The 14,241-nt window shown below is 53.7% G+C and overlaps 1 protein-coding gene across 4 annotated transcripts in view; it reads right to left on the reverse strand.

The window, feature by feature from the left end:
• Positions 1–253: 253 nt before the first annotated feature.
• ABCG1 (ATP binding cassette subfamily G member 1) overlaps positions 254–14,241 on the reverse strand; it is a 63,997-nt gene continuing 50,009 nt past the window's right edge. For 2 of the 4 annotated variants that reach the window (XM_030835477.2, XM_060297768.1), the window contains 7 exons: positions 12,916–13,100; positions 12,678–12,779; positions 11,543–11,711; positions 10,585–10,685; positions 10,313–10,471; positions 8,998–9,116; positions 254–7,874 (listed from right to left, as the gene is read on the reverse strand). In XM_030835477.2, coding sequence (XP_030691337.1) covers positions 7,646–7,874; positions 8,998–9,116; positions 10,313–10,471; positions 10,585–10,685; positions 11,543–11,711; positions 12,678–12,779; positions 12,916–13,100 — 1,064 coding nt within the window. In that variant the 3' untranslated portion in view covers positions 254–7,645. The remainder of the gene's footprint in view (positions 7,875–8,997; positions 9,117–10,312; positions 10,472–10,584; positions 10,686–11,542; positions 11,712–12,677; positions 12,780–12,915; positions 13,101–14,241) is intronic. The other 2 variants (XR_011377405.1, XM_030835478.2) reach the window with 2 other exon arrangements.

The following is a 14,241-nucleotide window of genomic DNA, read 5'->3' on the forward strand; positions in this document are numbered from 1 at the left end:
CCACATCACCTAACAAGGGGGGCTTGCACATCACCCCCGTCACTCTTATTTTTCTTCCCAATTTCATCCAAAGCCATTATAACACCTACCAGAGGAACCTTTTCATTAAAAGAGAGGGCAATGCAAGAATGAGAAAATTCCCCACAGGCTCCGTCAGACCCCAGGCCCAATTCTCCCGCTGGTCCGCAGGCTGCTGTTGTTAAAAGCAAACCAGAGAGAGAAACAGAAATCTGAAAAGAGCGATATGCTTTATTTTGATTTATGTCACATTCTCATAAATGGCATCTAATTTCAGAAAACAGTGTTCAAATCTGCAAAAAATGCACGTACAAATTTTCTAAGGAGATTTCTGGAGAAATATACAAGCAGGACCACGGTCTGTGGAGTCAGAAAGCTCACACGTTAGGGTCTGCTCGGGCCTATGTTCCAATAGACCCGAGGGAAACAGCCAAGGAGACAAGTACCCGAGGGGGCCGCTGTTATTATATATATATATATATACACACACACACACACACATACATGTGCACGTATGTATAGATGTTCTCACCTGGGACAGTGCACACCTCTCCCAGCGTGCGAGCACAGTACTTCCTAAAGTCACGTGGCTAAATCAATGTAAGGTTATCCGCACAGCGTTATAAAAACCAGACATTACATAGTTACGCATTAGATATACAGACATATGCACATCTTTACACGATGATTCAAAGTGTTATTTGCATTGACTCTTGCTTTGGAAGGAAGAACAGAGGAAAAATGTTAACTAGCTAACCGTTAAGGAAAAGGCAGCGATTCAGACTCAGCTACGAGCAGGTATTAAGCCGCTAGGTCTGCAAAGGAAAAACAAACCTGGGTGAGGGGGTCAGCTACACACGCTCACTTTTGAAACATACTCATTCCATGGAGAAACTCATTTCTGGTCACCCCCTTCCCCAGGGAGCATTTGACTAGAGAAACAGAAAACTCCTTGTGTGGGGTGGGTGGTCCATTTTGTTAGCGGTTTGGATGGTAGGACCTTCGGCTACCAGCTTTCACTGGCCGAGGACTTGAAATGAGATATTTATGATGAAGCTTGGGCAACCTGTGTTCCAAAGGTTGTGGAAAAGAGACCCCCCAAGGTACGTGATGACAGAATTGTGAAAACATGTAAAGATATAAAAACAAAATATCTACCATGGCCACTGACATAGAAACCAACCGTGGTACCTTTCAGATCAGGTTGCACCTCGGATGTCCAGGAACCCATGAATATAGGGACCTTAACCTTGACCCAGGTACCCATGACTTTCAGCCTTTCCCTTCAAGGCCAGATCCATTCCACCCAGCACAAGAGAGCACGTGCTGGGGCCTCAAGCGTGGAGGTCGGTTTGATAACTTCTCCCCAAGAAATGCACGAGCCTGCTGCTTCCTCTGCTTCAGCAAAGCCCTGTTGGGTAAACACTGTTTTCTCGAAAGCTCCACCACGCTGATCCAGGGCTGTGATGGAAGAAAGGGGCTGAGGCTGGACAGTCACCTCACGGCAGGTGAGATGAAAGAACGCTCCCCTCCCAGTGGCTGGCAACAAGGGCTCCCCGAACCCTCCTTCCAGGAGATGCCCTGCGGGACTTGAGAACTGGCCCCCAAGCAGGTGGCAGGGAGGGTCACACGTCACCACTCCGACGCCTGCCAGCCAAGCCTCAGCGTCTCCGTCCCAGCTCACCTTGGCACCTGCTGCAGGTGAGGGATGACTCCCGTCCTGCAGAGGGACGAGCAGGTGGCTTACAAGTTCCCCAGAATCAGATGTCCGAACATCAGTGGACAGAGGAGATACCATTTAACTGTATACAGCATCACGGCCACGGTTAGATTCACGTGCAAAGTACAGGCCAAAGGCACCCACAGGTGATCAACAGGGTTCTCGTTCACGTTTATTCAGACACACCAAGCGGGGGATGGGGCCACGCCACTGAGAGAAAACGTCAGCTGAACGTAATCGCTTCCGGCTTTGCTATTTTTCGCTCGTGTGTCTTGGGCTCATGCCGTTTCCAACATCTGGGTCAAACCACGAACCCCAGGGACGAACTCACACGTTCCTGTGGCCACGTCCCTGGCTTGGCGTGTCTCCCTGGGAACCGGTGGGCCGGGCCCTCCAGCTGTGTGCGCACATCCCACCACCCTCCTTCCCAAAGCGGGGCTCGGCTTCCGCCCAGCCTGTGACAACACGAGGGCACTTTTGTGCTTCTGTTCCTTTCCCTTCAGCTTTACAATGGTCATTATATTGTGGAAAAGCCCTGAAGCCATGACCCCACCGGTGATAACCCCTTGGCTGGACAGAATGCGATGGCCAGTGTGCCTGGGGTACTTTCTCCTTTCTGACACCACGGGACTCTTTTGAGAACAGGGAGGGGGTCAGGAGCTCTGCGCCTGACCTGTGCTCACTTTAGTCATTTGTAGACTTGGCTGACCTCAGGGTCCGCTCGAGCAGGCCACAGAATGTCAGTCTGAGGAATGATTCCAAGTGGACTGTTCAGAGGTAACGTAAAAAATTAAGCTGATGCTAAACCCTCGTTTCCTTAAAGATGGGGAGAAGGGAAGGATACGCGCTAGTTAACAGAAAACCTAGGCTAGGCCTGCAGAAGGATGGGCGTGAGCGCATCACCTTCACGCCCACTTCTTGCCCAGGAGGCTGGGTTTTCAGCACAGGCTGAGCGGAGCCTGCAGGTGTGAAAACTGGACTGTGCAATGGGGGTGCGGGGCTCCCCGACGTATTCCTGCTTCTGGTCCCAGGGAGGCGCGCCAACAGGGACGTCAGGAACATCTGGCTTTGGCAGACTCCAGGGAATCTCCCTGAGGCAGGAGGCCCAGTGCCCGGACCTGAAGGACCATGACCTTAATGGAGGCTGCACAGAAGAAGGGCGGGGTCCGCAGGGCAGGAGGGGTGCAGAGAGGAGGCTGAGGGAGCCTCGTGAGCTTGCCCCACCCCAGGGTGCTCGCTGAGGCTCCCCGCACCCTCTCTCCCTGTCGCTTGGCGGGACTGCAGGGGCCGTGAACTCTGGGAGTTGGCCCAGCACCGCATTCTGCCCTGTGTCCCTGAGGAGGAATGCAAGCCGGGGGTGACAGCCTGGCCCTGAGCGCGCTGCTCTCGGAAGCGCGGCTCAGTGTAGTTCACCCACCAGAGCTGAGCTAAGACAACACCCTACGCCCGGCTCCTAGGTCCTCCCACCCAGGGCCCGTGTCCCCGGGGACCACGGCAAGGGCGGCACACGTGGGGCCCGTGCATCTGGGCTCCGGGCATTTCTTAAAGCCCCGGCCGACATTAACAAGAGGGAAGAGATGGGGGACGAGGCTGGAGAGCGGAGGAAAAACACAAAACTTTAAGACAGTTCAACCTAAAACGTGCAAGTTACTGAGAGAGAAGGGTGACTGTTGACAGTGGGGTGTTGAACCAGAACACTGAGGAATGAACCAGAACCCACGCTAGACGTACAACGAAGATGTTCCAAATACAACCTAAAATTCCCCTTTGCCTGGTACCGTTCAAGCCAGTTTTGAATCTGAAGTATTTAACACTGAACACAGGTAAAAAGTTTTACATAAATATTTTATTAGCAGTCTTATTTCTCCAGAGCATCTAACTTTATAGCCACACACGCTGCACCACCCTCCGCCCTGCTGGGTTGTTTTGTTTTGGTTTTTGTCACATTCCAATTGAGCTGGTATTTGCTGAAAGACTTAGTGGGTTCTGACTACACTTTACCAACTGCTCGGCAGGCATGAGGTGAGGGAAGGTTCTCTTTCTTTCTTGCAGTAAAGGACGATTGACGATTTAGAAACACCACAGATAATACTATGAGATACATACCCGGATCGAGCTGGCACGTGCCCTCGTGTGTGTGCACACGTGTGTGCATGCACACACTCATAGGCACACACGCATGCGCGCGCACACACACACCAGCCCCTCTCGGGCCCCAGTCAGCCCACTGGTGCGCTGAGTTAAGAAGCTAAGGCTGAGCGAAGGCAGAGGAAGGCACCTCTCCACTGAGACGGGGGGTAAGAAGCTGGGCCCCCAGGCCAGCTCGGGACACCCCTACGCCAGGCAGTTGAGGAAAGGGGCACAGGCTACCCCCCATCTCAGCTGTCCGTTTGATGACAGCAAGTCCAGAGCTAACCTAGTATTGCATTTCAGACCTCGCAAAGTGTTTTCCTGTACATTCGCACACTATGAACAGGAGGCAATACGGCAAAACAAAAAACAGAGAATTTGGGGTCCGACGTGGGCCCTTTCCCGGCCCTGGACCCGGGGCCTCACGGACCCTCTCCAGCGTCGGCACCCTGCGTCTGCAGAACAAGATACCCTGCGGCCTGCCAGCACTGGAGGGCGAGCCCGCTCTGAGCTCCAAGCCCCTGCGTCTGCAGAACAAGATACCCTGCGGCCTGCCAGCACTGGAGGGCGAGCCCGCTCTGAGCTCCAAGCCCCTGTGCCTGGGCCACGTCAAGCATGCAGGGATGGGTCAACACACGTCTGCTGAGTAAGTGAACAGAGGCGTGGGTAAGGCATCCAGCCAGCTCCCGGGCCACCCGGCAAGGAAGGATGCTCGGGGCACTGAGGCCCAAGCTGTTCTCTCCTCAGTGAACCCACCGGCGGGCTTTCTACCCCGTGGACTCAGCCTGCCCCTGACCTCCTGGCAGTGCCTTTCTTAGGTGGGAAAATGACCTTTTTGTGGGTCTCCAGGATGAGTTTTTACCTAAAAGCTTAAGTCCTATTTCTTGGTTCTGAAGCCCCTCCCCACAAGGTGACAATCAGATTCCAGCATCTTCTATGTAAAATGTTTACCTGATTTCTTTCCTTCCCATGTCACCCACACAGGAGCTTTTGAAGCATTTAATTCTCGAGCTGATACCCAGCAAGGGTAGGAGGCACAAAATGCTATGAACGTGGACAGAGGAGCACGGCTCCCGAGACAGGGCTGGTCAGCAGACCCAGGCCCTGACGCCTCCGCGAAGCGGGCACTAGGACCCAGCGGAGGCCCTTCCTCTCCCCAGTTCCATGTAACAGTGATATTCTTTGGACTTCCATTTCCTTCTCTACTAACAACTGCAAAGGCTGCACATCGTTCATCCGACGTTTCCTCCGTCCTTCTAAACGAAGAAGCGCGATCAGACGAAAGGAAGATCTGAGTCATTACATTCAGAAATTACTTAAAAGAAGTAGATTTGGGAAGTCGGCCTGGTTTAAATTCCAGCGTATGAAAGGTAGCACGTCACCGCCCCCCGCCCCACACTTCTTAACGGCACCTACTTAGAAAAATAAAATCAACAAGTTGCTTGCATGTTTTCTTGGGCCATTGCAATAAGCAATGCAATCTTCCCTATAGCAAAAAGCAGAGGGGAAGCATCTGGAGACCCAAACTGCAGCGTCTGGGTCTATGCTGCCGAGGGTTTAGGGTGAGAGAGCTGGAGCGAGGGGCATCGCTGACACTTGAAGACTGATGAAAGCAGCTTTCCAGGTCGACATCCTCACTGGATACGGCCTCAGGTGCTCCGAATCAGATTATCCTGCGGTGGTGACCTCAGTGTACTCACCGCACTCCAGGTAGCATCCTTGAAAAAATACCCGTGTGCATGTCCTTCTTGGGCTCACAGACCCACGACTGGAAGGACTCACCTGGAGGGAAAAATCTTTCAACAGTGGCCTCAGCTGATGTAATTCTGAGGCATGGTCCAGGACTTCTCCTATTCCCAACTCTCTATTTCACCAGGCTGTTCCCACGTGTGTCTTCCTACGTGTGACATTCATACAGGCAAGTCTACCTTGAAACTGAATAAAGACTTTTTATAAAGGCTAAGTTTGACCCTGGTTAAGTAACTTAATCTGGAAGGCAACGCCACATTGGTGTAAAACAGGCAAACGTAAAATTACATTTGAAATACCTCAATTGTGTTTACTAAAAGGGATCTGAGGGTGAAAAAGAGGCCTCTAAGAACTTGCAAATCAAATGCATGTGACTGAAATTTGCACCTTCCTCATTCTCTTAAATAGGAAAAAGAAGTTCTGGAACACAACCTAGGAATCTCAGAACCTTTCAGAGCTGAACGTGACCTTGAGGACGATCTCGTGCTGCTCTTTACAGGTGGGGAAACTGGGGCTCAAGGACATGAATGAATCTGTCCACAAAAAATACAGTCTTTCATTAGGAGACCTGGATTCCGGGTTCACGGCATTCTAGAAGGGGAAAGCGATTCCGTTTTCCTTCCGAGGACCTTCTTTGGCCAGAGTCCCCTTCCACACTGGGGTCATACTGCCGCCAACAAGCACACGGGCGCCCGCCATGAATTCAAAGGCCGTTTACCCTGCAGACGTGCCCACTGCTCCTGTGCTAGAGGGATTTTACTTATGCGACTGTATCACTGGAAAGGAGTTTCTGGTCTGGAAAGACTATGCTAGCCCGGCGCTGAGAAGGTGAAGGTGCCGCTGAGACGCCATGGAAACCAGATGTGGGAGACGGACTCTCCCACGGCCCTCAGTGCATGATGTGATGGAGTTCCAGATGCCTCGGCCACACTAAGTCTTCGCCAGTTTCTGGCAAAGGCCTTGGATTCTCAGGAAATCTCAGCATCTTCCCTCCTGTGCAGTTAGCGCAACTTTTGCGGGCTACACCTGCACAACGTTCACACCTGGAGTTTCTCTAAGCCCAGCTTCCCCAGGTTCAGTGGAGGTAGTTGATGTGATATGTCAGGGAAGAGAAATGTTTGTAAAAAATCAACAGGATTGATTTTCTAGAATTTTTTTTTAGGCAAAATTAAGGTGCTTGGAAAGTTAGGAAGAAAAAAAAACCCAATATATTTTGCTTAAAATAAGAAGCACGGGGAAAATAAAAGACTTTGAAAGAGATGGCCAATTTCACCTTACACCTTTCTGTGTAACTTTAAAAGATTTCCACACGGCTTAGTGCGTACGGTTCCAAGGTCACCCTTCAACCTGGAGCCGGCTTCTGTGTCTTTCCCAAGTTCTGTCTGTAAATGAGACCAGCTCAGCGATCAAATCAAACCCCTCTCATCTCTAAACAAAGTATATTTACCCTGAATAATTTTCTTCACCAAGTACTAAAAAGGTACAGTTTCTGGAAATGAATGAAATTTATCGACTTTTGGCTTGGAAAATGACCTCGTTGGAAAAAGAGACAAACCGTAGAAAGGTGAAACTACGAAAACACTAGTCACAGAATGGAATCGCTCCTGGCTTTGCCTTTCTGCCCCTGGACGTCTGACTGCACAGGGATTCCCAGGAAGCTGCCTGAATCCCCAGTCCAGGACCAGAGCTCCCTGGTCAGAAGGAAGAATTTTGCCGAGGAACCCTCTCGTCACCAGCTTTGTTGCAGTTTTAAATTCTGCCTCAGGGGTGGTATTTTAAAATCCTGCACGTGGAAAAAAAAACCTTTCTACTTCTTCTTCTTAGTTACAGCTAGAAAGGGTAATGGAGAGAAGGCCCAACCCAGCAGGGCGGCGATGTCCATCCAGCACTGGACGCCCAACAACCAAATGTGGTCCCAGGGGTTGGGTCACAGGAGTGTCTGTGTCCTCGGGCCCGGGCTTGCCGCAGGTTCTGCAAGTGGCCCTTGGCCACTGTGTCCGATTTTCCTCTCTCTGGCTTTCCAGTGCTTTACCTCTCTGCCCGGATTTTGTATCTCAGCACAAGGTAGGCAGTGAGACGCAGGGAGATGAAGAAAATCCCCAGGACAATGAAGTCCAGGTAGAGCTTGGCGTTCTCCACGTCCAGCTCTCTGAGAATGGCCGCCGACTTCTGGAAGTGGCACGTATCATCGATGTCACAGTGCAGGTCCTCGCGGTCGAGGCCATAGATGGAGAGGATGACCCCTTCGAACCCATATCTGAGGAAGGAGGTGCCAGTGTGAGGAGGGCTCAGGAACCCTCCCCCCTGCCTCTGCCCACATCTGCGGAGGGTAAGGTACCACCACCATCCCCCCATCCTCAGCCTGGCTCCCCTCCCTCCCCGGAGATCTTTCTCCCTGGAACACTTCCTAACGACTCCACAGCTTCCTCAGATAAATCCATTCAATGGCTTGACGATGTGTTTTCCAATTTTGTTTCCTCCAAAGTCTCAACGAAAAAAACCAAAAACCCACCCAAAAAAACCAAGAGTAGGTATTGTTCAGGGGTGATACGAATGGAAAAACACTTTGATTACTTCTGAAATCATACTTTTTTTAACAGTTAAATATAATAAAGGGTCCGATAGCTTTCCAAGGACTGGGGAGCATTTAAATAAAACATTTCTGCATCACCTTTCATTCTGTTCCAGCCCTGCATCATCAGAACAAAAACGCTAATTCTGAGAAGAAAGACACGGGTTTCTGATTTCTTGGTCTTGGAAGGTGCACCTATGGCTGAAACTCTGTACAAGTGCTTTGTTTTGATTTTGTTCTCCGGAACAATAGACCTGGGTCTGAATTGACATTCTAGAAAAGACAAGCTTGTCCACAACCGGGGACCCTGGCTGTCACGTGGAATGGCTGTGTCTGGGGAGAAAAGCTCTAACGACCAGCCTCTCCTGCCGAGGGCCGACGTGCCGAAGCACCTCTGCGTCGAGAGCGTGAAATCTGATCGCCTAAGGGCTGAGGCACCAGAACTGCCTTGTTCAAGAACATTAAGATGCTTGAAACATGACCTGTTTGCCACTGGATTTCTTATTAAGGTTTTACGGGTTCAGAACCTTGTTCATCCCAGAGAGGAATGAAGTTGCTAAGAGATGGAAACATGCAAGGCAGCGCTCCGAGGCACGCTGGACACGGAGCCACGAGCATGCGTGTGTGTGTGGCATGCACAACTAGGAAAAAACAAAAGGCACCGATACTCTTCGGGTTCAGGATCCAGGAAACATGCCGTCGTCTAGCTGACAGCGAACAGGGGGCTTTTGTGAGCCTCTGCACGTCCCCAAGTCCCTTCCCTCTGTCGTCCTAAAGTCCCTGAGGCGTAAGGTGCCCCCGCATGTACCTGACATAGGAAATGTAGGACATCCACTGCAGGTAGGTGGGGATTGTGTGGAAGCTGACGAAGAATCCTGAGAAGAGGAGGACGGGGACGGCCGTGACGGGGCCCACGAAGGTTGCCACCTGAGAGGGGACACAAAGGGGACTTACTCCCATCTACCTCCTCCTCCCCAGGTGGCCCGGAGGCCACAGCCCGTGTTTCTGGACGGTCGCCAGCAGCTGGCAAAGGGCCAGAGACTTCAGGACGGGTCACACCAGGGCCAGGACGGTGCAGAGAAGCACCCTGTTTGGGGAGCGAGCTGGCTGGTCTCTGGCACAGGGAGGGGCTGGGGCTTGTGCCCAGAGGCCCAGCAGAGGGGACAGAAGGTGAGAAAGAGTAGAAACCCCACAGAGCAGGGGCGGCACGATGCTGGACATGTGGTTGAGGGTGCTTGGCTGGGAGAGAGGCACAGCGTCCCAGGACCTGATGTCAGCGTGTTCCAGGGAGGAAGGCTCGGGAGCGCGATTCCCTGGGTGCTGACTGCAGCTGGTGTGGGCCGAGCACTTTCTACGGCTCGGCTGTGGGGTGGATGCCATCGCTATTCCCAGCCACAGATGAGGGTACGGCCCAGAGGCTCTGAACACAGAAAGGAGTCCATCACACGCCGGGGAGGGGGGCGTCAGAAGGCCACGGTGGTGCTGACTGCCCAGGCTTCTGGATTCGTCTTCTAAGGGTCGGACTGGCCTGAGCACCAGGAAGCCCCAGAGGCGCAGAAACTGCAAACGCAGCGGGTTTGGCAGGTTGGGGGTGGGTGGTACCAGGCATCCAGAAGGGACACCTGGAGGGGCTCAGGAGGGTGGGAGCATGGGGTGCAAAGGGGGGTGTCTAGGGGACAGCTGAGTGGATCCCGCAGGGGCAACAAAACGTAGGCATTGAGAGCTTGGCCTCTGAGCCGGCTGTGTGACTCTGACAAAAACATGTTGCCCCTCTGGGCCTCAGTCTCCCCATCTGTGAAATGGGGAGCATTGCACGTAACTCATGGGTGTGCTTGGACTCGATGAGCTGATGTTCAGAAAGCACTGAGACCAGCAGCTGGTGTGCCCCGAGCTCCACACAAGGGCACCTGCTGCTGTCAGTTTGCCCATCCTGAGAAACCAGTACCACTCGATCCCTTCCCTGGGGGTCAGTCGACCTACTGAAGCCAGACTAGGAACCTGGGGCAGAATCAGGAGGAGGGTCACAAGGTGGGGGTGCTGAGCCCCACCGGAGCCACAGCCCCGGTCGCACGGGCCAGGGTGGAGAAGCGAGGCCTGTCTTGTGGTGTGTCCTCAGCTGATACCTGCAGGGAGGTGGAGGCGGCTCCGATCAGCAGGCCCAGAGACTGCGCTACCAGGGAGGTCATGGTACCCAGCGCCGCGAAGAGGACGAAGCGCACGGCGTCGGACGGCTGGGACGTCATCCAGTACACGATGCTGCAGTAGGCCACGGGGAACATGATCTGGAAACACAGGGCCTGTCACCCTCTCCCGGAAGCCGTACTCTCCTCTCCCCCACGGGGGGTACTGGAGAACCCCTGCCCCTCTTCACATCATGCCACTGCCACTCACATACCTGAAAGGGCACGTCAGCCATGGTCTTGGCCAGGTAGTAGGCCTTCAGGCTGTACCAGTAATTCAAGTGTTCTCGAAGAAACACTCCCATCTCCAGGGGAACTAGGGGACGGGAAAATGGAAAGGGTCAGGCTGACATCACAGCGGGATCACCACCTCAAACAGGTGGTCTCGGGCTTCCCTGGTGGCGCAGTGGTTGGGAGTCCGCCTGCCGATGCAGGGGTCACGGGTTCGTGCCCCGGTCCGGGAAGATCCCACATGCCGCGGAGCGGCTGGGCCCGTGAGCCGTGGCCGCTGAGCCTGCGCGTCCGGAGCCTGTGCTCCGCGGCGGGAGAGGCCACAGCAGTGAGAGGCCCACGTCACGCAAAAAAAAACAACAACAAAAGAAACAGGTGGTCTCCTGCCAAGCCCTCTGTAGCCCCAACCTGTCCTGCACCTCCCTGTGGACCATGCAGTACTTACAAAGTACATTAAGGTTGAATGGAAAGGTGTGAAATGATTGACCCGTCTGGAAAAACTGCCAATCATTTTTACAACGGAAGCGTCACGAAGGGGAGAGTCCAAGTGCAGAGCATCACTGTAGTGATGGGTACAAATGTCTACGGTCGCCCTTATTTTCACTGAGTAACTGTAACGATGTGATTCCCTTCCTGGACAAGACCTCGCAAGCTGCTCTTGGAAATTCAGGGCAATTTAAGGAGGAGGCATTGCCGGGAGGGGGTTAAAAACGTCTCTTCAGCCTTCCACCAGGCTTACAGGACTTCCTAGCGGTTCATTCCTTTGGCTTAAATATAGTATGTATTTTCTTGTCTAACAGAAAATACAATAATACCTACATCTGTCAACGAAGAAAACGGTATTTAAAAACACAAGACGCTATGTGTTCGTGGCCAAGCCAGCCATGGCCTCAGCGGCAGATAAGGAGGGAGAGGTGGGCACGGGGTCCGCCAGACACTCACACGTGAGGACGGTGGGCATGAGGGCTGCAAACATGAGGAAGAGCATGGAGAAGAAAAGGAAGCCGGAGTTGCTCAGGACCTTCTTGGCTTCGTTCCCGATCCCCAAGTAGAGCAGCCCGATGAGGAGGCCGATGCCAATGTGGGAAGTGATCCGCAGGTGTGTCAGGACCTGGGGACAGACGTGGTTCACACTGAGGTGTGCAGAAGTCCGAAGGCGGACAGTGAAAGAACAAGGCGGCCAAGGCCCCCAGAGGCAGCGGCCAAGGCGGGTCACAAGCTCTGTCCTGCCCCTTCCCTGCACGAAACAAGCCCCCGACCCTAAACCAGCACACGTGCGTGCGTGCGTGCCCACACACACACACAAACACACACACACACACACACACACACACACACACGGCAGCCTTTTACTGCCGTTAAAACAGAAAGAATTGCTCTCCTTTGTGAAATCCCCTTCAAACCAGGGAGGGCAGTGTACCTTCAGCGGGGAGGACAAGGGACAACGATGGTGGTGAAGGGGGCAAAGAATGGATACGTGACAGGCCCACCCTTGCAGAGCTCCGCCTGGTGGCTACCAGCCCCTACATCTTTCAAACTGGGTCCCAGAGGCCCCTGGGCACTCAGCCCCCTACACAGGTTGTCGGATCATCCACTCGAAAGGGTGGATATTGTCACGGTTCCCAATCCTTCACCAACTCCTTCTTGTAAGTGTCTGCACCACCCACCATGCCCTGTGTCGGACGGAGCTTTCCGGAGGGAGGAACACACTCCCCGACGTCAGCCTTGGCCAGCGGAATGTGAACACCAGTGACCGTTTCCCTCCGGGAGCCAGAGCCGTAAGGGCTGCCATGTGGTTTCTCCTGCACTTTCCCTCTGCCATGTTCCAGAAAGGAGCCGGTCCTCCATTCTGGGTCCCAGGACGAGAAGACTCGTGGGACAAGGCCATGGCCCACAACCCGTTACACGAACCAGACATAAGTATTTACTGTCCCAGCCACTGGCATCTGGGGAGTGTTTGTTACTACTGCTTCACAGGGAGCTGACGGATGCAGATGGAAGAATAGTCTGAAAGTGCAAGCAGGATGAAAACCCGGAAATGACCCGACAGCTTCCTTTGCCACGGAGGCCGCCTTACCGAATCCCTCATGATGCTGAGGAAAGTCCTTTTGAAGAGGATGCAGAACTGGGTGAGGCAGCTGGCAGAGAAGCTGTGACAGCCTTCCATGGAAGTGGAGTCCTGAGGACACACCAAGGAGGGAGGAGGGGTGAGACCCCAGCCCTGGGACGCCTCCCCTCTCAGCTAAGAAAAGTTCTCATGCAGCGGGCGCACGAGGGGGTGTGCAGCGCTGCTGGGGGCTGGGGCTTCGCATTACCTTTCTCCACCCCTTCAATCGTTTTGCCTGCTTTACCTCTTCAGAGGGCCGGTGCCAAAGAAAAGGGTTCACCTCGCCATCACCTCCGGGCTCTCTCCTGTAGTCAGAGTCACACATGCCCTCCCGGACAGCTCTCACCAAGCGGCCGTTCTGATCGCCATATTCACCGGACGCGACTTCCATGACTGCACCATGAGACACAGACAGGGTCACCCTAGGCATCGCTCATGTGAAAGGTGGGCCTCTTTGCTTTGCAACAAAATCATTAATCTAGCAGGAATAATTTTAACTGATTATGTAGAAGCTGTGTGATGATGCGAATGATATGATAAAAGTCATTTAGTGACCAATGTTCTTTTGGCTCTAAACGCCCAGGCAAGGCCATTTATCACATCAGGAGCCTGAAAACGCAAATACGGATTTGATGTCGGGGAGCCCAGGAAGTCATGAGCTCATGCATCTGTTAACTTATTCATCTGTCCAATATTTACTGAGTGCCGGCCATGGGCATTCAAGCACCAGAGCTGGAGCTGGGAGGAGGGCAGAAGGAGGCAAGATTCCTGCTGGGAAGGCAGTTCCCCGGGCGGGGGTGAGTGACGGGCGCTGTGGCAGCTCTCTGGGACCAAGGAGAAGTGCTGGGGGTCCTGAGGGAGTGCGCTCGGCGTCCTGGGGACGTCGAGATCATGGACCACCAGCCCCACCTCTCAGATCCCCAGGGACCATCTCCTCCACCTTCCTTCCTTGGCCCCGGTGTCATGCCTCTGCACCTCAAAGTGTCCAAGGTCCCCCGCTGCCCCTTCTCTCCTGGGTCCACACTCCCCCTGATGACTGCTGTTCCTTCCTGCCCTCCCACCTGCCCTCTCCTCTCCCCCATCCTGTCCCTCCTGGTGTGGGTCCCAGCCCCTCACCCGCATAAGATTCTTGCTAATGCAAAGCCCGCAGGGACCCCCCCCTCTGGCAAAACCAGCCGTCTGTTTCCTGAGCCGGGGTGGCTAAGCCGTCCTCCGTCTGGTCACACACCAGGAGAGGTTGTCCTCACCAGAATGTCACGATCAATGACACCAAACGAGCCAGCACTGACCACTCTGCTGGTCACTCACACTCACCACCCTCCAAACAGCCATCCTCATCTCTCACCCTCTCAGGTGTGATACTGAGGGTCTAGAAGCCACCGGACAGGCACACCGTCCCCTTCTTGGGCCCTCCTTGCAGTCCCACGTGCTCTGTTCCTTCTCCTGTCATCTTTCTCTCTAGGTTCTCACCTCTTCACAGGCCACGGACCTCACTGCCCTTTCCTGTGCAGCAGCGCCTGTCCCCGACTGTCCT

Source organism: Globicephala melas, chromosome 4, assembly GCF_963455315.2.
Source record: "Globicephala melas chromosome 4, mGloMel1.2, whole genome shotgun sequence".
Lineage (NCBI taxonomy): Eukaryota > Metazoa > Chordata > Mammalia > Artiodactyla > Delphinidae > Globicephala > Globicephala melas.